The sequence below is a fragment of the Girardinichthys multiradiatus genome, chromosome 21 (genome assembly GCF_021462225.1).
Source record: "Girardinichthys multiradiatus isolate DD_20200921_A chromosome 21, DD_fGirMul_XY1, whole genome shotgun sequence".
NCBI lineage: Eukaryota > Metazoa > Chordata > Actinopteri > Cyprinodontiformes > Goodeidae > Girardinichthys > Girardinichthys multiradiatus.
The window spans coordinates 41,481,693-41,502,441 of NC_061813.1; the positions used below are offsets into that span (position 1 = coordinate 41,481,693).

At 43.4% G+C, this 20,749-nt stretch overlaps 2 protein-coding genes across 5 annotated transcripts in view; both read right to left on the reverse strand.

Moving 5' to 3' along the window:
- Nucleotides 1-7,681, reverse strand: part of LOC124857980 (activin receptor type-2B-like) — a 35,520-nt gene extending 27,839 nt beyond the window's left edge. The window contains exon 1 of one of the 2 annotated variants that reach the window (XM_047349640.1): nt 6,687-7,680. In XM_047349640.1, coding sequence (XP_047205596.1) covers nt 6,687-6,726 — 40 coding nt within the window. In that variant the 5' untranslated portion in view covers nt 6,727-7,680. Of the gene's footprint in view, nt 1-6,686 lie in introns of both variants that reach the window. The other variant, XM_047349641.1, reaches the window with a different exon arrangement.
- Nucleotides 7,682-12,504: 4,823 nt separating this feature from the next.
- The window catches only part of xylb (xylulokinase homolog (H. influenzae)), a 10,870-nt gene continuing 2,625 nt past the window's right edge, over nt 12,505-20,749 (reverse strand). Inside the window, exons 2-19 of one of the 3 annotated variants that reach the window (XM_047349638.1) lie at nt 20,575-20,657; nt 20,435-20,504; nt 20,262-20,342; nt 20,036-20,122; nt 19,835-19,963; nt 19,655-19,720; nt 19,497-19,569; nt 19,292-19,410; nt 19,118-19,199; nt 18,237-18,277; nt 18,034-18,149; nt 17,709-17,824; nt 17,538-17,611; nt 17,346-17,442; nt 17,050-17,108; nt 16,694-16,781; nt 13,545-13,639; nt 12,505-12,826 (exon numbers count right to left, since the gene is read on the reverse strand). In XM_047349638.1, the coding sequence (XP_047205594.1) occupies nt 12,758-12,826; nt 13,545-13,639; nt 16,694-16,781; nt 17,050-17,108; nt 17,346-17,442; nt 17,538-17,611; nt 17,709-17,824; nt 18,034-18,149; nt 18,237-18,277; nt 19,118-19,199; nt 19,292-19,410; nt 19,497-19,569; nt 19,655-19,720; nt 19,835-19,963; nt 20,036-20,122; nt 20,262-20,342; nt 20,435-20,504; nt 20,575-20,657 (1,545 nt within the window). In that variant the 3' untranslated portion in view covers nt 12,505-12,757. Of the gene's footprint in view, nt 12,827-13,544; nt 13,640-16,693; nt 16,782-17,049; nt 17,109-17,345; nt 17,443-17,537; nt 17,612-17,708; nt 17,825-18,033; nt 18,150-18,236; nt 18,278-19,117; nt 19,200-19,291; nt 19,411-19,496; nt 19,570-19,654; nt 19,721-19,834; nt 19,964-20,035; nt 20,123-20,261; nt 20,343-20,434; nt 20,505-20,574; nt 20,662-20,749 lie in introns of those variants that run through there. The other 2 variants (XM_047349639.1, XR_007035727.1) reach the window with 2 other exon arrangements.

The following is a 20,749-nucleotide window of genomic DNA, read 5'->3' on the forward strand; positions in this document are numbered from 1 at the left end:
CTTATCAAGTCTCTTTGGCAAACTGAGTCATTGCAGATGATTTATTTCTTTATTCTCTTTTTGTCGTTTATTAGATCTCCTTATTCTTTCATTTTTACTGAGTGTAGCTGAGTGTTTCTAGTCTACGAGTTTGTTGGATGAAATATTTCACTTGGATTATTCTGTTAATAAATTCTTATATATTGGACAGAAGCTGTTTATTCTGTTTTTGTGTGCAGAGCTTTCTGCTCCAGAACATCAGAGCTCGTATCTCCTCTTCCTTCTATTGTTCTGTAATACCACCATATTGGGCCAGGATAACCAGGACAATACCTGATGGACTGAAAGTTGTTTGGCTGATGATTCCTGATCAGGTGGTGCTCTGATTGGCTAGTCGGACTAAAAATTCAATGTTCTAACTTTATTCATTATTTTGTTAATAATTGTTCATTATTAATTATAATTATTAATAGTTTCTAAAAGCTAAACCTATTGTTGCACAACAGACCTGCTAACTCAGTATTCCCAGAACCAGAACAGGGTAAGGCAGCATTTAGTTTCTATGCTCTTCAGATGTGCAACAAACTGCCTGAAAACCTGAGATGTTCAGAAACTGTTGGTTCTTTAAATCAGGACTAAAAACATGTTTGTTTCCAGCAGCTTTTGATCAAAGAATCTGACTGATGAAGTGTTTGCCTGTCAGAATGAAGAGTAGATTGAATTTTAACATGAGTTTGACATATTAATCTGTCACTTGTAACCAAAACCTTTTAATAGGTTGATGTCCTGTAAAGCAGCTTAAACCCTGAGGAGGCGTTAGAGCTTAAATGTCAAGCATGAGGATGGAAGCTCTTCAAGATGAAGAAAAGGAAGCAAAGAGAACAGCGAGTGAACTGGAAGCATCAGATGAAAATATAAATAAATAAAAAAACGTCTCAGAAATCAGAAGAAGTCAGATCTTTGGAGGTAAAAGGAGAAAACTGATTGTAAAAAGGAATTTAAACTGAAGAAACCCAAGATTATATTGATGAGCACTGACAGATTTTACTGTCAAAACATGAAACAAAGTCAAAACAATGATCCATCGAGAAGTTCTTGGAAAACCTGATCTGATACATTTTCATGCTTCTGAGACGTCTTGGCCAAGTTCTTCTGGACATTTATTTGAAAGAGGACATGTCTCCACATTTAGGTCCAGAAATCATGGGTCATGTCATCAGCTTTAGGCAGGAAAAGGCAGGATTTGACTAAAAACTTCATAAAAACAGATATTAAAAAGCTGAAGCAATTAGAATATACAGCCAAAGTCCAAAGGCCCGTTTCAAGAGGAAGGGGAAGTTCTGAGCCTTCAGAGAGCAATATTTAAATGATAACAAAAATTGTTTTAATTAGCAGAAGTCGTCAAACCCTGACAGAGATGAATTTGTATTAAAATAAATCAAATATCTCAGATTACAGAAGCAGTTCCAGTAAAAAACTGTGAATATTTTGGGGCGTCCCGTCCCAGAAACCCCCTTCTCCAACCCTCTCTGAAGCCTTCCTCCTCTCTGCTGAGATAAGAGCTGCAGGAGGAGCAGATGGAGTCGCAGTTAAAGCAAATAGGTTCATCCAAACACACACAACCTCCATTAGAGCCATCAATCAGCATCTGCCCTGACAGCTGCAACAAAAGATCTGACCTCCGACCTCTGCTGCAACAAAAGCAACTCAGGCAAGGAGGATGAACAATATGAGGCGTTAAAACTTTAAACATCTTTAACCTGTACAGACAAAAAGACGAAGACATCCTGAGACAAGCTGCACATATTTTAAAAAGTCTCAGACCATCAAGAGTTATGATTAAACATCCTCAATGTTCCTCTCAGAACCTCCGGAGATCCTCCTGGTTCCTGCGAATCTCTCTGGTCTTTCTGGGTTTTAGCAGCTTCCCTCACTGGAGATCTTCAGCCTCCTTCTCATGACACTTAAACTGAAACTTCTTCAGAGAATCTGATGTTCATCCAACCGCAGATCCAAAAGTCATCCCCTCCTGTTTATCACTTGTTCTCCAGACAGAGCTTTCCGTTTGTGGACCATCTGAACAAAGGTTAAAACCCAAATCTTGTCAGGTCCAGGAATGATGGAACGAGAAAAAGCAGAACTTTTACACATTTACTTGTGAACACGTTTCTTCAAATGAAGAGAAATAAAGAGTTATGGGCTGCTGAAGCTAACAGCAGACTGGTTTCCCGACTTGCAACCAGACGGAGCTTTACTCCTTTCAAGCACCAAGGTACAACCCTTCAAACAATAATTATGAAGGATTGAACTATCCAGAACATTCAGGGATGCTCCCACCTGGTGGTGCATCTCAAGAAAACTCTGGAAAATCATTCAGCTTTTAATTGAAAAGAATCTCCACCTCCCAGAACCAGCTGATGTCTACCTAAGACTGAACATCAACATGATGGAACCCAAAACCACCTGAGCTCCAAACTGCCACAGGTGAGTGTGCACCATCGAACACGAGCACTTAGCTGCCGAGTTTGTGACAGAGACAACTTCACCCCTAACCCAGCTCAGTGGGTCAGGATCCAACACACACTCACACACACACACAGGGTGTCACGTTGTCACCGAGACCCCCACGCCCCAGCAGGCAGCATATTTACAGCGCTGAAACACAATGTAGACCAGCATGCAGCCTTCTACTGCAGGACGGAGGATTCTGATTGGAGGGGACAGGCCACGCCCACATAAAAGGTGTCTATCTCCTAAACTTTAGCTGTGCAGGTAAAGTCCCAAACATCAACGAAGCAGGAATCTTGTTAACAATATAAACCAGGACGGTTTCAGGAGAATCCACGGATCAACCTGTGTTCAGCTGAACGCTGTAAAGATATTTTAGTGAAGTCAGCCTTTAAATGTTCCCCCATCAGCTCCTGGCTGCAGTTTATAATGTTTGGTTGGAGCTGCAGAGCAGAGAACTTTCCACATCTACATCTCTAAGATCATTTCATCTTATTTATCAGAAACAGATGAAATGTTGACAGCTCCATGATGCAGGCTTCACAGCGATCATTTCCAACACCTGGATCCACCTGAGCAGAGACTGGGTCGGGGCAGATATTCAGATCACTGAATATCTGCTGGTTTTAATGAGGACATTTTCAGCTTTTCTTTAGTTTGAAAACATTTACTCTTAATTAGAAAACTGTAGAAAATCCACCTCTGTTGGTTTTTACTCCATGAATCTTATTTTAAACATGTTCTATCAAAAGGTCACTCCCTCCTGGACCTCAACGTACCCTGGTACCGCATCAATACTGGCGCAGCAGACAGACTCGAGAAGATTCACCCTCTGATTCTGTCAGCATCACAGCAAGGAATTAGAAATGACTGATTTTTCTAATGAAAACTGGAAAAAGGCTGGAAATGGGAACGTTTCCTGGTGCAATCCCTGGTTTTCCTGCTGGTCCTTACATTCTCTGGAATTAGTTTCATTTCTGAAGTTAAAAAAAACACCTTCAGGAAATAAAAACACTCAAAATATTTATCACAATAGAAAACCAGGAAGTTCTGTACTGATGGATCCATGTTACAAGCAGATAAAATGGATTTAGTTCAGCGTCTTCCTCCTGCATCTTCTTCTTCAGTGACTCTTCTTCATCCCCTCCCCCTCATTTTACAGCCCCTCTGTCTCCCCTTTCAGCTCATAAACTGCAGACAAAGATCACCTCCTCCTGCTGCTCCGGAGCAACCGGAGATCACTAAACTCCAACACGTCCTGGATTGTAGAATTCATCTAATGCTGGGTCCTAAAACAAAAAGCTACAACAAATCCTAGACCCTGAACCCAAACATCCTGATCCAAGAAATCTTGCAAAACCCACAAAATGATGTTCATTTTCCTCCAAAACTGCTAAATCAACATGTGAACGTGTGGATGTCCAGAGCTTATTCAGTTTAAGAAGCCAAACCAGAACCAAAGAAAAACACAGAAGACCTCTGGAACTTTGAAGGTTATCCATCCATCCATCTTCTGCAGCCTTTTAATCCATGCAGGGTTGTGTGGGTCCAGCAGTAACAGTTAGGGTTGAGGAAAGTTTCTCTCCTGGTTCAGTTATTATAGAAAACCTCCACAATAAACTTTTCTTTAACCAAACATCTTTGCTGAACATTTGTTTTAGAACAGGTGTGTCCTTCCTGGATTTACTGCAAACTATTATTTTCTATGTTATTCTAAATATTATAGACATGGGGTCCCTCAGGGCTCAGTGCTGAGAGCCTTTTTCTTTGATTAACCTGTGAAGTTAGTCAGTATGCAGGCTGAATCAGAACCTTGTCCAGGTGTTTCCTGCAGCTGTTTTACCAGAAGATCCAGGAGAAACATCTTCTCTCTCCTGGTTCCTGTGCTCGCTTTGACTCCGTGAGAGGATGATTGGGCTTCAGCTGTGGTCTCACTCCTGCAGCTTCAGGAATATGAAGGGTTAAAGGAACAAACTTACTTGAAATGAATTGAAGGTGTGAAATACTGAACCTGGTAAAATTGAGTGCCGTAAAAACCAACATCTGATTAATATCGCCTGTGTGAAAACTAGAATCCATGAATTTGGAGGTCATTAAAATGATAACATGGTAAATATTATGTATATTATGTTATAATGTTATAAATATTAAGGTAATTAAATTTAATGTTGCCTGTTTTAATTCACTGCCATCCATCGCGTTCACAGCGTAATTTTTGTTACTTCCGGTAGATCGGACTCTGAAGAACAGAATCTGAGGCAGCTTTCAGAACTGGTTGTGTGATTATTAAACTCTGAGTTTCTTCAACATCTGGAAACTTCTGAGCCTCAGAATCAGCTTCATTACCTACAGAACCACCTGGACCTGTGGGTCCTGCACACACCCTGAAGGCCACATGAAGAAGCTACTGAACCCAAACAGATTTCATGTTTGGATCTGCACGGATCATTAAGAATATTAAGATGCAGCTTATAAAGCATTATCACCAAGGGAACCCGGACAACAGAGCCATCCCATAATACTGTGAGATGTGACTTCAGTTTAAGGTCTTCATAACATCCTGAGTGACAGTTTGATTCTCCCCTGTATCTCAACGGGCTTCATGTACTTCTATAACACCTTCTTGGTGTTATTGATTGGCTGAAGGTGCATGATGACCCACTGCTCCAATTAAACTTACAGATATTTTCCTCCTCAGAAGAAGCTTCTCCACTTCAGTCCAACTTCAGCTCCTTCAGCTCCTGACCACATTCTTTAACTTAGAAGTGTTGAAGCAGAAACACGCCTAAAGGTTTGTCCGTCCGTCCATCCAGAAGGAGTGGAGGAGGAGGAGGAAGCCAGAGTACCTGGACCCAACAACAACGTTACCGAGTTCACCTGAAGCTGTCTGGACTGACCTCGGTGCCACGTATCTGGAGGTTGGACTGAACCAGAATCTAACAGAACAAATCACCTCATGTTTATCAGGAAACTGCAGCTTTTCATCTCTCAGGTGTTTAAATCTGAGCTGAAGACGGAACCAGAACCAGAAAATAAATCTCAAACAGAAAATAATGAACAAATCTAACTAAATTCTGCTCCAGACATTTTATCTGAATATTTCATATAATCACAGCATTTTATCTGGATGCTTTACTGTTACTGATGTAATAATGAGAAATATGAACGGATGTTTGCAAGCAACAAACACTCTCAACGGTTGCTGTTCAAACTATTTTCAATGCTTGGTTCCATGAGGGACACAATCAACGCTGCATTTATGTTTCTAAATATGGTGAAAATGAGTTTATTTGTTCTCTTTATCGCTGCAGTGAACTGTTTTCTAAGCTGAAAATCAGTTCATTCTTTAGTTTTACTCCAGTTAGTCTGAGCTGAAAGTCCAGCTGCTGCCACTTTATTCCAGAAACAGTCCGAATGAGACTCTGATTAGAAGAGGGTTCAGCTCACAATGAACAGAACCTGGCAGAACCTGGTGAAGTCTCAGCTGATCAACTTTTCACAGAAAACCTGCACGCTCACCTGCGTCCCCACATTACAGGTGCGTAGACATAAACACGTGATTATATCTGAGTACAGGTGTATCTGAGGAAATGTGGCGCCTGCGCACTAGACTAACAGACGATCTGATGTAGGCACGAGCCCATGACTTCTCTCTGACACGCCACTAGAAGACCACGTGACGCTTCATTCATGCACAACTGCTCGTAGTAAGATGCTCGTGCACGTCTGTCGGCCGTGCACGAGCAGAGAAAAGCGTAAAAGGAGCATAGGGCGCGCGCCATACTGATCAATTATCGATCGTAACAGCAGACAATGGGACGTGCACGCGCATACAACTAAAAGGGCATCTGACACGCGCTGACCCGAGCAGACTCGGAACTCCACCTTGAATGTGAGTCCAACCGGACTGGATTCCTGCCACTGTGGGGTCCACCTGGATGTGGGACATGACCACAGAGTGTGTGTGATGGTTTCATGGGTCCAGACTGAGTTTTCTTTCAGACCCTTCATTCCTCCTGTAAAGCCCGTTGAAAGCTCCAGGAACCTGCCGCTCCACTCCATCAGCAGCAGGATCCTGCGCTTGATATCCAGCACCTCCTCCATGGTCCTCTATGGTCCTCCATGCTCCTCCATGCTCCTGCAGCGGAGCGGCTCCCTGCTCACCACCACCTTCTAGTAGCCTCGGATCAGACACTCACCTGCACACAGAGCCCCCTGCAGCAGCAGCAGCACCCTCATAGTGTCCGCTTCAGGTGGAGGCAGCGCTCTCTGCGGCTCCTTCAGCTTCACTCCTGATGTCCTCTGGATCCTCCTCCTCCGGGACGCGCACCGTGCGCGCTGACTGGACCCTCAGCCAGGCCCCGGATCCCGGGTTCCCGGACAGCAGTGTGTCCTCCTGAACTGACTGTGGAGATCAGAGGAGAGTGCAATAATCCAGCCTCCAGCGTCCAGACCTCCACAGACCCTCCCTGATGTCTCCTTGAAGGTCCCAGCCGGTTCCGGTCTCCTCAACCCGGGTCAGTCACACTCTGCCCGCTGACCCAGCGCTGCTCTATCCGGACCTCGGTGCTACTCGGTCCGCTGCCTCGTCCTCTCTGCCTCTCTGGGGGGGTCTGCTGGGGACAAGCAGGAGGAGGAGGAGGAGGAGTCAAGTTCCACAGACCTCCTCCGTAACACCTGCTTCCTCTTTCAGAATAAACCCTCAACACAGAGGAGTCAGAGGAGCAAAGATTCACCCCCTGCTGGAATGTTCTGAGCTCTGAAGCTTTGGAAACACGAAGAGGAGAAGCCTGAAACATCAAATCTTACAGGATGTCCACCCGAACCCATAAATCTCCTGGAATCTTTTAGGTTCTTCTCTGGTTGTGAATTAGTTCAAGGTGATTTAATTCTGACGAGGAGAACCGAGCCTTCTTCTCCTAACATCAAGCTTTCTGGACAGGTTCTGCTTTGAGTCTGATGGCCTCCTGCTGTTCATTGTAGATGTGAAGGAAATCTCACCTTCCACTGAAGATCCTCCTGCTGCTGAGCCCGAACCAGTTCCGCTGGATTCACCAGTCACCAATCAATGGTGCTGGACATTAATCTACCCAGTAAGACATCAGATCATACTGGTTTCATGTTGATCCTAAGTCACATTTATCTTCATCTAAAAATGTGTGATGTACCTGGTGATACTTTTTCCAGTTACGAGTAATTCAACTAAGTACATCGTTACCGTTAGTTACCGCGTCCTAAACTAAAGCATGGAGCTGTGTTTTCATTGGTCAACAATGAAAACACGGGAGAAACGATAAGTGATGATGATTGGCTAAGGTAGAGTAAGGTTTCATGGTAAGCCAATCAGAGGCTGTGTTCAGTTTATCTGAAAACGTACATGCAGCCCAGCTCTAAACTGCTACAACAGCGAGTCTGGAGGAAGATTTTTCAAGGTGGAAGTACAGACATTACTTTATTGTCCTAGAGGTCAAATTCATGTGAAGTAAATACTAAAAGTTCTGTGTAAGTACTTTCTATGTAATTCCACTTTCTGCAACTGGCTTGTTAAACCTTAGAAAAACATCTAAGTTTGTAGAGATATTTAAACTTAAAAAAGCAACGCAACAGTTTCCCTGGTAATTTATTACTTTTATAATGTAGTAACTCAGTTACGTTTTGGGGCAAGTAACTTGAACTAATTACTTTTTTAAAGTAGCATGCCCAACCCTGAATGTTCCTTTAGGGTCGCTGTCTCCACATAGCTCAAACGCTTTTATTCTGATAGTATTACCCGGAAGTTGTGCGTTCGTGGTGATTTAATCGTTTCTAAACAAAGAGGCTGAACTGAGTCCAAAAATGGCTCCTGCAGAGTAGAGAAAAGGAAGGTCCAGACCAGAGGAGACAGGTCCAAGATGGTTCTGTCCAGGTCTCTGGGGCGCCTGGAAGTATCCTAATGGTCTCCTGCTGCTCTGTTTTAGTTTGGAAACTGGACCTTTAGAGGCTTTTAGCATCTCTGATCCAGAACCGAACACTGTGTCGTTAAAGCAGACTGTGGTGTTCGGATCAGAGCATTTCGGATTAAACTTGTTTCTGCACTCAGTACAGCAGAGAGAAGTCAGAACCCAGGTCCAGTTTATGAGTCTGAAAAGAAAGAGCTACATTTCAGAGAACATCAGGCTCTCTGAATGCAGAAGGATGAAGAAGAGCAGAGAAGTTCAACCTGATCTCCAGCCTTCCACAGAGTTTCATCACCTTTCAGGAGCTGCAAACACAACCCAGTTGTTGCCTCTGCTGCTCACAAGTGATGGAGGAACTATTTATCAAATTTTAACCTGAACAGGAAGTTCAGCAGTAGAACCTGGAGATGGTGGAACATAAAAGTTGTCTCCGGTTTCTCCTCCAGCAGCTGAACGTACACAAACTCAGGCAGGAAGGAGCTCGGTGATGCTCTTCTGAAATCAATGCTGATGCAAGAATGCTGAGACATGGGCAGCAACATGTCTGAACACACACACACACACACACACACGTTGCACGACCATAAATAAACAGCAGGAATGTTCTGTCTGAACCTGCTGGGCAGCCTGACCTCCTCATTGGTCCTCCACGGGTTTTTATTAATCAGCAGCAGCAGAATAATAATCAGAAATCTGGAGCTTAAACATCTTCATTACTCTTTATTCAATCCTAAGGTCAGTTACAGGTCAGTTACAGGTCAGCTACAAGTCAGTTACAGGTCAGTTACAGGTCAGCTACAAGTCAGTTACAGGTCAGTTACAGGTCAGCTACAAGTCAGTTACAGGTCAGTTACAGGTCAGCTACAAGTCAGTTACAGGTCAGCTACAAGTCAGTTACAGGTCAGCTACAAGTCAGTTACAGGTCAGTTACAGGTCAGCTACAAGTCAGTTACAGGTCAGTTACAGGTCAGCTACAAGTCAGTTACAGGTCAGTTACAGGTCAGCTACAAGTCAGTTACAGGTCAGTTACAGGTCAGCTACAAGTCAGTTAAAGGTCAGCTACAAGTCAGCTACAAGTCAGTTACAGGTCAGCTACAAGTCAGTTACAGATCAGCTACAAGTCAGTTACAGGTCAGTTACAGGTCAGCTACAAGTCAGTTACAGGTCAGCTACAGGTCAGTTACAGGTCAGCTACAAGTCAGTTACAGGTCAGCTACAGGTCAGTTACAGGTCAGCTACAAGTCAGTTACAGGTCAGCTACAAGTCAGTTACAGGTCAGCTACAAGTCAGTTACAGGTCAGCTACAAGTCAGTTACAGGTCAGTTACAGGTCAGCTACAAGTCAGTTACAGGTCAGCTACAAGTCAGTTACAGGTCAGTTACAGGTCAGCTACAAGTCAGTTACAGGTCAGCTACAAGTCAGTTACAGGTCAGTTACAGGTCAGCTACAAGTCAGTTACAGGTCAGCTACAAGTCAGTTACAGGTCAGTTACAGGTCAGCTACAAGTCAGTTACAGGTCAGTTACAAGTCAGCTACAAGTCAGTTACAGGTCAGCTACAAGTCAGTTACAGGTCAGCTACAAGTCAGCTACAAGTCAGTTACAGGTCAGTTACAAGTCAGCTACAAGTCAGTTACAGGTCAGTTACAAGTCAGCTACAAGTCAGTTACAGGTCAGTTACAGGTCAGCTACAAGTCAGTTACAGGTCAGCTACAAGTCAGTTACAGGTCAGCTACAAGTCAGTTACAGGTCAGCTACAAGTCAGTTACAGGTCAGTTACAAGTCAGCTACAAGTCAGTTACAGGTCAGCTACAAGTCAGTTACAGGTCAGCTACAAGTCAGTTACAGGTCAGTTACAAGTCAGTTACAGGTCAGCTACAGGTCAGCTACAAGTCAGTTACAGGTCAGCTACAAGTCAGTTACAGGTCAGTTACAAGTCAGCTACAAGTCAGTTACAGGTCAGCTACAAGTCAGTTACAGGTCAGCTACAAGTCAGCTACAAGTCAGTTACAGGTCAGCTACAAGTCAGTTACAGGTCAGTTACAGGTCAGTTACAAGTCAGTTACAGGTCAGTTACAGGTCAGTTACAGGTCAGCTACAAGTCAGTTACAGGTCAGCTACAAGTCAGTTACAGGTCAGTTACAAGTCAGCTACAAGTCAGTTACAGGTCAGCTACAAGTCAGTTACAGGTCACTTACAGGCCATTGTTCAGGTTTGAGCTGATACCTGAATCTGGAGTCACTTTGGAACTAACCAGACTGATCTTCTGTCCAGACTATCTGGATGTTCTTCAACATTCAGATTCTTTATTATGGAGATAGAAGTTGTATTAAAAATAAAACCCCAATTAGAAAATACAGAATTAATGGATCATTTACACAGTTCAGTTGTTTCTATTTTGTTGCTTTTATTTTTGAACTTTTGTTCCTTTCTTTGGGATTTTTTTCTTATTAGCTTCTGGTTTTCAAGGTGATGCAGGTAATAAAACCCTCAGCAGGAAACATCTCTGTCCTCCTGGGATCAGTTTCTTACCCGTTCTGAGGAGGAATAGATGAAAAAGAAAATATGCAGATAAATACTGAAGCTGATTCAAAACCAGCAGCTGAAGCTCCTAGAGAAGGTAAATCAGAACAGAGCTGGACTCAAGCCAGGCTGCTTCAGTTCATCAGAGCATCCTGGTCCAGATCCAATCCAGGTTATGGTGCTGGATTCATGGAGAGACTTCCAGCAGCAGGATCAAACCAGCAGATGGAAGTCAGAAGATCAGGTTTGTTGGGTCAGGAACGAAGGTTCTGAGAGAATGAAGAGAAACTCCTCCTGAACCGAGAGTTAAGAGATGCTTTGAAATATTAAAAAGTAGTAATTCTTGGCTCTTTTTGGGCTTTCTAGGAATTTCTTTCTCTGACAACTTTTGAAGATAGCTCTTAAAAACCCGGTTTAATCTCCATGAGACAGAAGAATGTCATGTTGAAAGAAATCAATGTTTTTATACACAAATTTCTACATTTCATTCTGTTTTTATTGCTTGTTGTTTGGTTCTGGAATCACTTGGAAACATTTCCTGATGAATGTGATGAAGATCCGTTTCATCCTTGCACAGACATTTTATTCTGCTTCTTTCTCTTAAGGAGTTTCATCTGGATCAGAGCCGAGCCTCCAGCCTGCAGGTCTGTGTGCTTCTATTATAAAACTTATTATTTATTTGATTTCAGTTTATCTTAAAACTGAATCAGAAAAATGATAAAACCTGAATTTCAGGAAACTCGTCAACATCCAGTAAATTTAAATGAAAGAGGACCTCGTGAGAGCAGAGAGCTTCAGGTTGGACCAAATGTATTTTAAACTTCTCCAGATAATCGTAATCTTCTCTGATCACAGCCTGCTCTGGATCAGGAACCAGACACCTTCAGATCATCTGAGCATGCTGAAACCCACAGTAAAGTAAAGTTAATGCACCTTCAGATGTTCTGCATTAAAAACCACCTGAAAATAATTGCACTGTGTAACCATGTTTCCACCTGAAGACCTTCCTGCTGTCCATCTGCAGTTTTCCTTCATTTCTGAGACAGAATCTGCTGCCACAGGAAACATGGACCCGAGCTCGCCAAAATAAAACTCATCGGCATCCTGGTCTTCAAACTGAAAGGTGAAAAAGATGAAATAACTAGAGAACCTCTCAAGACTGATGCTCCTGAAGCTCTAGAAGATCAGCATGAAACAACCTCATCTCCACTGAGGCTACAAAAGGAACACAAGGACATCTGGAACCATTGGAGGTTGGACATCTGGACCAGACCGGCTCAGATGTTCAGCTTTAGATCCTTGTTCGGTTTTTTATTCCCTCGCTGGTCTGTCTGATGATTGGTTCTGTTCTGCACAGACAGAACATCTGAAGGCAACCGGACACAGTTTTCCTACCTGCTGGAGGTTTCACAGCAGAGCTGAAGGTCTAAGCTGGTTCTGATGGTTCTTCACATTTTAGGAGTCTGTTTTCCCATAGAGGATGGGTTCGCTCTAAACATCTGGTTAATAATTTAAAAGAACCGGGTCGAGAACATCTAAATATGGATCTGATGTTTTATCTGAATTTAAATCTGATTTTATTTTTTTAAAAGAAGTGACACAAATTAGTTGATTTATGTTTCCCTCTGGAGGCTTCAGAACGTCAGACTGATCCGTTTCAGGGTCCACAAAGTTTTCTGTCGGGTCAGAAGCTCCTCCCAGCCAATCAGAGAACAGAAACTGTCACCATTGTAACCTTTAGGTGTAGAATAAACACTCGACGCAAACACTCTGCATCATGATTCATCGGCTGTCCTGATTGGGCGGCTGAGTCTCAGGCGTAAGTCTTTTGCAGGACCCTTTCCTCCAGCTGTGGAAAGCGCTTTAACATCTGGTCGTACACCTAGAAGAGAAGAAGAACCCATCACCTGCTTGTGTGAGGTCAGAACCAATCAGCTGACTCACAGAGACAAGCTTTACCTGAAGCTCCGCCCCATGAGCTGATGCTGCAGGTAATTCTCAGGGAAGCCGAGGCACAGGTAAAATAGCATTAAACTAACCTCCCTGCTGATTCTGGTTTAAAGTCCAACTGATGAGTGATCAGACTGGTTAACACCTGTGTTAACCAGGGATCAGACAAAGCAGCTGCTGCCAGTTCTGCCTTGTTTTTTTTGTTTTTTACTCTTCAACAAAGGTTCCTGCGTTGCCTTCAGCTTGTTAAGCCATTTTAGCTTAAAGTTTTTCTACGTGAGTTGTTCAGCTGACAGCTTTGCTTGTATTTGGCAAGGTTACTGCCGTGGACTTCAGGTCCTCTCAGGTTTCAGCTGAGAACCAGTTTACAGCATTCACACAATTCAATTTGATTCCCGACCGCCTCACTCTGCCGTTTCTCCTGCAGCTTCTGTCCCTGACTATCTCAGTCTGGAGATGTTTTCATAGCTGAAGAACAGCAGCAGCTAAAGTACATTTAATACACACAGTTCATTCTCATTGACTCTCTGAGGCCAAAAGGTCTGCATATCATCTCCACCCAGACAAACACCACTCCAGCACCTCAGGAGTGATGATTCCAGCAGTAAAGGAGGGAGAGGACAGATTCGCACCAAAAACCAGAAGCATACCTGCTGTGCTGCAAGGTTGGGGGTGCAGACCAGCTGAGGTTCTGGAGCTTTCTTCACCACATCTAGGAAGGAGATTCCAGATTCTGCCACTAAACCTGCAAACAAGCAATCAGAGGAAAGAGTTAGAGTAAGTAGGTGGACATGGAGACAAAGGGTGTCATTGCTGTGGTGTTAAGCTAGCTACCAAGACTGCTGCTTTTCATCTTCTAAGGATTAAGACAAAGTTCCTGAGTTTCTAGAAATGTGCTGTCAGAGACACTCTCATCCATCACAACCAGAACCCAGAGTAGTGGGCCTGCAGCTCCCAGCATTAATATCAATCAGTGACATGCAGAAAGCTTTAAAGGGCAGCTGCTCAAATTTTAAATTAGAACTATATAGAAGAACATCATCAGGTGTAAAGCTGAGCTTCTGGAGAAATCAACTCAGACTGGACCACATTGTGGAGAGCAAACTGCCTCCTGCTGCCATCTCTCAGCCAGGAGGACACTATGGGGATCAGATTTACTCTCGTCTTCATATGTTCTGTGGAAAATTCTTTGCCTTAGTGTCTTCTCTGTTTTCTAGTTCCTTGCTCTGGACCCGAGAATGAGCCACAGTCTCCTGCTGAAATACTAATCAAATATTTAATCAGTAGTCATTCCCAGCTCCACCTTAGCGATAAAACACACCCCTGCTAAATACAGAAAGAAATGATTAGAACTAATAGCTAAAGCAGCTGTTTTACTAAGTTGGTTCTAACTTGTCTTGGTTTGGACCCAGCTGACCAGGGATCAGCTACGTTGTCGTATGAAATACCCCGAGCCATGATCTGATCAGAGCTCCTGGAGCTCCATGAACAGCGGTCTGGACATTCTCTGTGCTCCGTGCGTGTGTAGTATCAGTAGTATCTGCTGTAGTATCTGCTGTACTATCAGTAGTATCTGCTGTAGTATTGGTAGTATCTGCTGTTGTATCAGTAGTATCTGCTGTAGTATCAGTAGTATCTGCTGTAGTATCTGCTGTAGTATCAGTAGTATCTGCTGTAGTATCAGTAGTATCTGCTGTTGTATCTGCTGTAGTATCAGTAGTATCTGCTGTAGTATCAGTAGTATCCGCTGTAGTATCCGCTGTAGTATCAGTAGTATCTGCCATAGTATCCGTAGTATCTGGTGTAGTATTGGAAGTATCTGCTGTAGTATCAGTAGTATCTGCTCTAGTATCAGTTGTATCTGCTGTAGTATTGGTAGTATCTGCTGTAGTCTCAGTAGTATCTGCTGTAGTATCAATAGTATCTGCTCTAGTATCAGTAGTATCTGCTGTTGTATCTGCTGTAGTATTGGTAGTATCTGCTGTAGTATTGGTAGTATCTGCTGTAGTCTCAGTAGTGCCTGCTCTAGTATCAGTAGTATCTGCTGTTGTATCTGCTGTAGTATCAGTAGTATCTGCTCTAGTATCAGTTGTATCTGCTGTAGTATTGGTAGTATCTGCTGTAGTATCAGTAGTATCTGCTGTAGTATCGGTAGTATCTGCTCTAGTATCAGTAGTATCTGCTGTTGTATCAGTATTATCTGCTGTAGTATCAGTAGTATCTGCTGTAGTATCAGTAGTATCCACTGTAGTATCAGTAGTATCTGCCGTAGTATCAGTAGTATCTGGTGTAGTATTGGAAGTATCTGCTGTAGTATCAGTAGTATCTGCTCTAGTATCAGTTGTATCTGCTGTAGTATTGGTAGTATCTGCTGTAGTCTCAGTAGTATCTGCTGTAGTATCAATAGTATCTGCTCTAGTATCAGTAGTATCTGCTGTTGTATCTGCTGTAGTATTGGTAGTATCTGCTGTAGTCTCAGTAGTACCTGCTCTAGTATCAGTAGTATCTGCTGTTGTATCTGCTGTAGTATCAGTAGTATCTGCTGTAGTATCAGCTGTAGTATCAGTAGTATCTGCCGTAGTATCAGTAGTATCTGCTGTTGTATCAGTATTATCTGCTGTAGTATCAGTAGTATCTGCTGTAGTATCAGTAGTATCCGATGTAGTATCAGCTGTAGTATCAGTAGTATCTGCCGTAGTATCAGTAGTATCTGGTGTAGTATTGGAAGTATCTGCTGTAGTATCAGTAGTATCTGCTCTAGTATCAGTTGTATCTGCTGTAGTATTGGTAGTATCTGCTGTAGTCTCAGTAGTATCTGCTGTAGTATCAATAGTATCTGCTCTAGTATCAGTAGTATCTGCTGTAGTATCAGCTGTAGTATCAGTAGTATCTGCTCTAGTATCAGTAGTATCTGCTGTTGTATCAGTAGTATCTGCTGTAGTATTGGTAGTATCTGCTGTAGTATTGGTAGTATCTGCTGTAGTATTGGTAGTATCTGCTGTAGTCTCAGTAGTATCTGCTCTCGTATCAGTAGTATCTGCTGTTGTATCTGCTGTAGTATCAGTAGTATCTGCTGTTGTATCTGCTGTAGTATCAGTAGTATCTGCTCTAGTATCAGTTGTATCTGCTGTTGTATCAGTAGTATCTGCTGTAGTATCAGCTGTAGTATCAGTAGTATCTGCTCTAGTATCAGTAGTATCTGCTGTTGTATCAGTAGTATCTGCTGTAGTATCAGTAGTATCTGCTCTAGTATCAGTTGTATCTGCTGTAGTATTGGTAGTATCTGCTGTAGTATCAGTAGTATCTGCTCTAGTATCAGTAGTATCCGCTGTTGTATCAGTAGTATCTGCTGTAGTATCAGCTGTAGTATCAGTAGTATCTGCTCTAGTATCAGTAGTATCTGCTGTTGTATCAGTAGTATCTGCTGTAGTATCAGTAGTATCTGCTATTGTATCAGTATTATCTGCTGTAGTATGTGCTGTAGTATCAGTAGTATCTGCTGTAGTGTCAGTAGTATCTGCTGTAGTATTGGTAGTATCTGCTGTAGTATCTGCTGTAGTATTGGTAGTATCTGCTGTAGTATTGGGAGTATCTGCTGTAGTATCGGTAGTATCTGCTGTAGTATCTGCTGTAGTGTCAGTAGTATCTGCTCTAGTATCACTTGTATCTGCTGTTGTATCTGCTGTAGTATCAGTTGTATCTGCTGTAGTATCAGTTGTATCTGCTGTAGTATCAGTAGTATCAACTGTGGTATAAGCAGTATTTGTTGTAGTATCTGTAGTATTATTACTATGATTACCATGCAGAGCTCGGTAGGCGGAGCCTAAGCAGGCCGAGTTGGACAGGTCGATGGTGTAAACCGGAGCGTTGAACACGTCAGACAGAACCTGAACATGACAGAACCTCAGAGTCACTCAGCTGCTTCTCTGTGATTCCATCCAGCACAGAACCACCCGATCCAAACACGGTTATTGTTCACATGATCAATTAGACTGTGAGGAAGATCAAATATTTGGATCACATCCTGCCTTTAATGTAACCAGAACAAATCAGAGTTCATTTAGATTCGCTGTAACCGGATGATGAACAGAATCTCCTGTAGAACATCTCCTGTAGATGTTCTACAGGAGATTCTGTAGGACATCTAAAACTGACCTGCAGGATCTGCTTGTTGGCAGAAGCTCCTCCAGTGGCCAAAACTCTGGTTCCTGGAACTAAAACACAGAGAGAGAGAAAGCTTTCTGCAGCTGGGTTGCTGCATTAAAACAGCTGGTTCTGGGTTCTCCTGCAGTCTGAGCTCTGTCTGGCGATCAAATGTGGTTCTGAATGAATCTCCACTGACTTTGGCTCAGACATCAGGAACTTCCTGCTTTTATAGCCGATCACCAGGAGACATTAAGGTGACTGCAACCCAGCAACCAGTGGAGACATAAGACAAAAAACCATCTTACTGATGGAGTATCCGAGTCTCTCTGCGTGGAGCCTGCGGGACAGAAACTGACCCTCAACCAGAGCCCTGACTTCCACCTCAGGACTCCACCCGGACACCTGTGCAGCCAGGAGAAAGGAGAGATAGGGGGAGGCAAGGTGAGAGACAGAGACAGGAAGGACATCTCAGCTCCAGAGGAACATCATGAACTGACCTCACAGTCGTTTGGGTCGAAGCGATGAACACCAACAGCAGGAGGAGTGATCTCCATGATATCAAAATAAAAGCCTGGAGGAGAAAAGTCACCATCAGAGAGGACAGGGGACAATGGAAGGATAAATAAAGGAAGGTTAAACGCCAGAGGACAGAAGTGAAGAGAGTCCACCAATGTTCCTGTTGTTTCCAATCGCCGTCTCCCTCAAAGCATCAGAGAAATCTTCCCAGGATCCTGCAGCACACTGGTTCCTGATCCGTTCTCTGGTCAGTGATCCGTTCTTGAAGCTGAAAATGAAACAAACAGGAAGCTTTGTACAACAAGACTTGATGTTAAAGAATTAAAGAGAATCTGTTCATCAGGAATCAGCGGCAGTTGTGATGGAAAAACACAGACAACATCAGCAGCTTCAGGTGGGCTTTGCAGGATCAACTGAAGATCACCAGCTTCAACCAGCAGGTTAACTTCAGAACCAGTCTGTTAGGTGTGTTTGTACCACAGCAGGGCCATGTACGCCTGCAGCTCCACAGGGTTGCAGAAGATATGGCCCTCAAGGGCAGGCCGCGGCTCCTGGAGCCACAGGAACACCGTGTCACTAGTCCCCAAGCTGACCTGGAAACAGACTCAGACTCAGAAAAACTGAAACACGAGCACCTGATCCTGAGAACAGTAAAGATCTGAAGGACAGAGTGGACTCACAGCAACGTCTCCCTGATGGAGCCTCATTCCTGCCAGGGATGCTGAGGAGGAGACACACAAACAGTTTAACACGACGCTCTGATCTGCTGGTTCCTGCATGGTGATCAACCCAGACACCACCTCAGGAACATGACCTGACGTTCCTGCATGGTGATTAACCCAGACACCACCTCAGGAACACGACCTGAAGTTCCTGCATGGTGATTAACCCAGACACCACCTCAGGAACACGACCTGAAGTTCCAGCATGGTGATTAACCCAGACACCACCTCAGGAACACGACCTGAAGTTCCAGCATGGTGATTAACCCAGACACCACCTCAGGAACATGACCTGAAGTTCCAGCATGGTGATTAACCCAGACACCACCTCAAGGAACACAACCTGAGGTTAACACCATTCCACTACATCTAGACTTTCTTCAGCAGTCTTTTACAAGACCATTTTAATTTAGGATTCAGTTTGAAAACTTTTAGTTTTTGAATGTTTTTATTGATTATATCTTTCAATAATCTAATGGTCTAATGTTTCTTTTTTTTATTTCCATTTAGTTATATTGAAATAAAATTTAATTTAACCTTATTTCCTTTCTCTATTGATTTAAATATTTTCATATTAAGTGTAATATTTCAATTTTTAAGTTTTATTTATTTTATTCATATCAATGTTTCGTAAAATAAAGACTAAAATCATTTTAATTTGCAAACTACTATTTTTTATAAATAGATTTTATAGTTTTAGTCTGATCTGGTCTAATTAAACAAGAGTCGGAGGGACAACACCATCTAGTGTTCAGAGAGGGAGCTGCTGTTTTACTGCACTTTTCTGTAGGATGTTTTAATGTTTAATGATGTTTTTAAATCATTTAAAAATTTCCCACCTGGATTATCTCCAGTAAACGCCACCACCCTGCAGCTCTCAGAGAAACCATACCGATGAACAAAGTATGAGGAGACAGGACCCTGAAACACCAAGCAGGACCAGTCAGGTCCAGTTAGGACAAGTGGAAACCAGCACCAACCATGATCGTCACAGACCAGAAAAAAACAGTTACCAGTACAGAGGCAGATGGAAGTGGAGCTCCTAGCAGTTGATCCAGGTTAGGAGCTGTTGCTTCCAGACAGATTTGAGACCAGCTTCTGGCCTGGATGTCCAACAGATTCATCCCAGAACCTGATTAACCAATAAGTAAATTAGTTTGTTAACCAGCTGATTGATCGGTAAGTTGATTAATCAGCTGATCAGAGACCAAAACATACCATCGCTGTAGTCGATGGCAGCGTAACCACCAAGGAAGAGAGAGGCTGCAAAGCTGCTGACCAATGAGATCCTCTAAAAGCAGACACACAGAAACATGTTGGTGATAGATATGTGAGACAACACCTAAAGGGACGGGGCCTGCAGGTGTAGCTCTGACCTCAGTTTGTTGGAAAAGGTCTGCTCGGATCTGCTGAAGTTTGGAGATCTGGTTTCCTGTGAAGCGCTGCAGAAAAACATGGACTGGTTCTTTAAATGAGCTTTAATGAGATGTCACAGACAGAGAAGGTGGACATAGAGAGACCAATGGCCAGGTGTTCAGCCAGGTGTTCAGTCAGACCTCATAGGCCCTGGAGCCAGTGATCTCCGCCAGTCTCATAGCGCCCCCTGCTGCCTTCTCCAAGTCCTGGCATTGTTGACTACTGCTGGAGTCCATCCACACTGGACTGTCCTGAACTGAGAAGCTATCCTGAGGACACACAATCACACCTGAGTCAGCAGGTACACACAAACACACACATGTCCCTGCAGACATACGCACCTGCAGCTGCTGGGACAGGTGTTGACCCGGGTCCAGCTGGGCCAGAGTCTGAGCAGCTCCTTTCTTCCAGAACACACTCCCATGTTGCTGAGGAGGAACATTTTGGTCAGAAAAAAAAAGCTCTTGACCTGTTCTGAAAAAGAACACTTGAACCCGGTCCAAACTTCTGACTTTATTATGCTTCTGGTCCAATTCTTCAGATTGTGTTTTAGTAACCAAATCTCACCTGTCCGCTGCCTGACAACGCTTTGACCTGGGAGAAGGTGAAGCTAGCTCTCTTCATCTTGTCCAACAGCAGGTCCAGAGCCTGATGATGGACAGATTAGACAGCCAATCAGAAGACAAAACCCTTCGTGGGTCGACTGACAGATCAAGTTAAACCATCTGCGAACATCTCACCTTGACCCACATGAGAACTGGTGATGTGACAGTCAGTTTATCAGCATGGATATGAACTCCTCCCTGAGTCCTTAATAAAAACATATTTCAAAATAAAAGCTTCCTTCCCTTTCAGGATAAAACTGGTATTTGGGTATTACCTGAACTCAGGCAGCTCAGAGTCAAACTGTACACTGTCCTGATGGACCACACTGAGGTCTCCATCAATAGCCACCACCTTCAACTGCAGAACCAACAAAACAAGTGATGTATTAGTGTGCCAACCCAACAGGAGCAGCTCATCCACTGACGGTTCAGTGGGCGGAGACTTGGAGG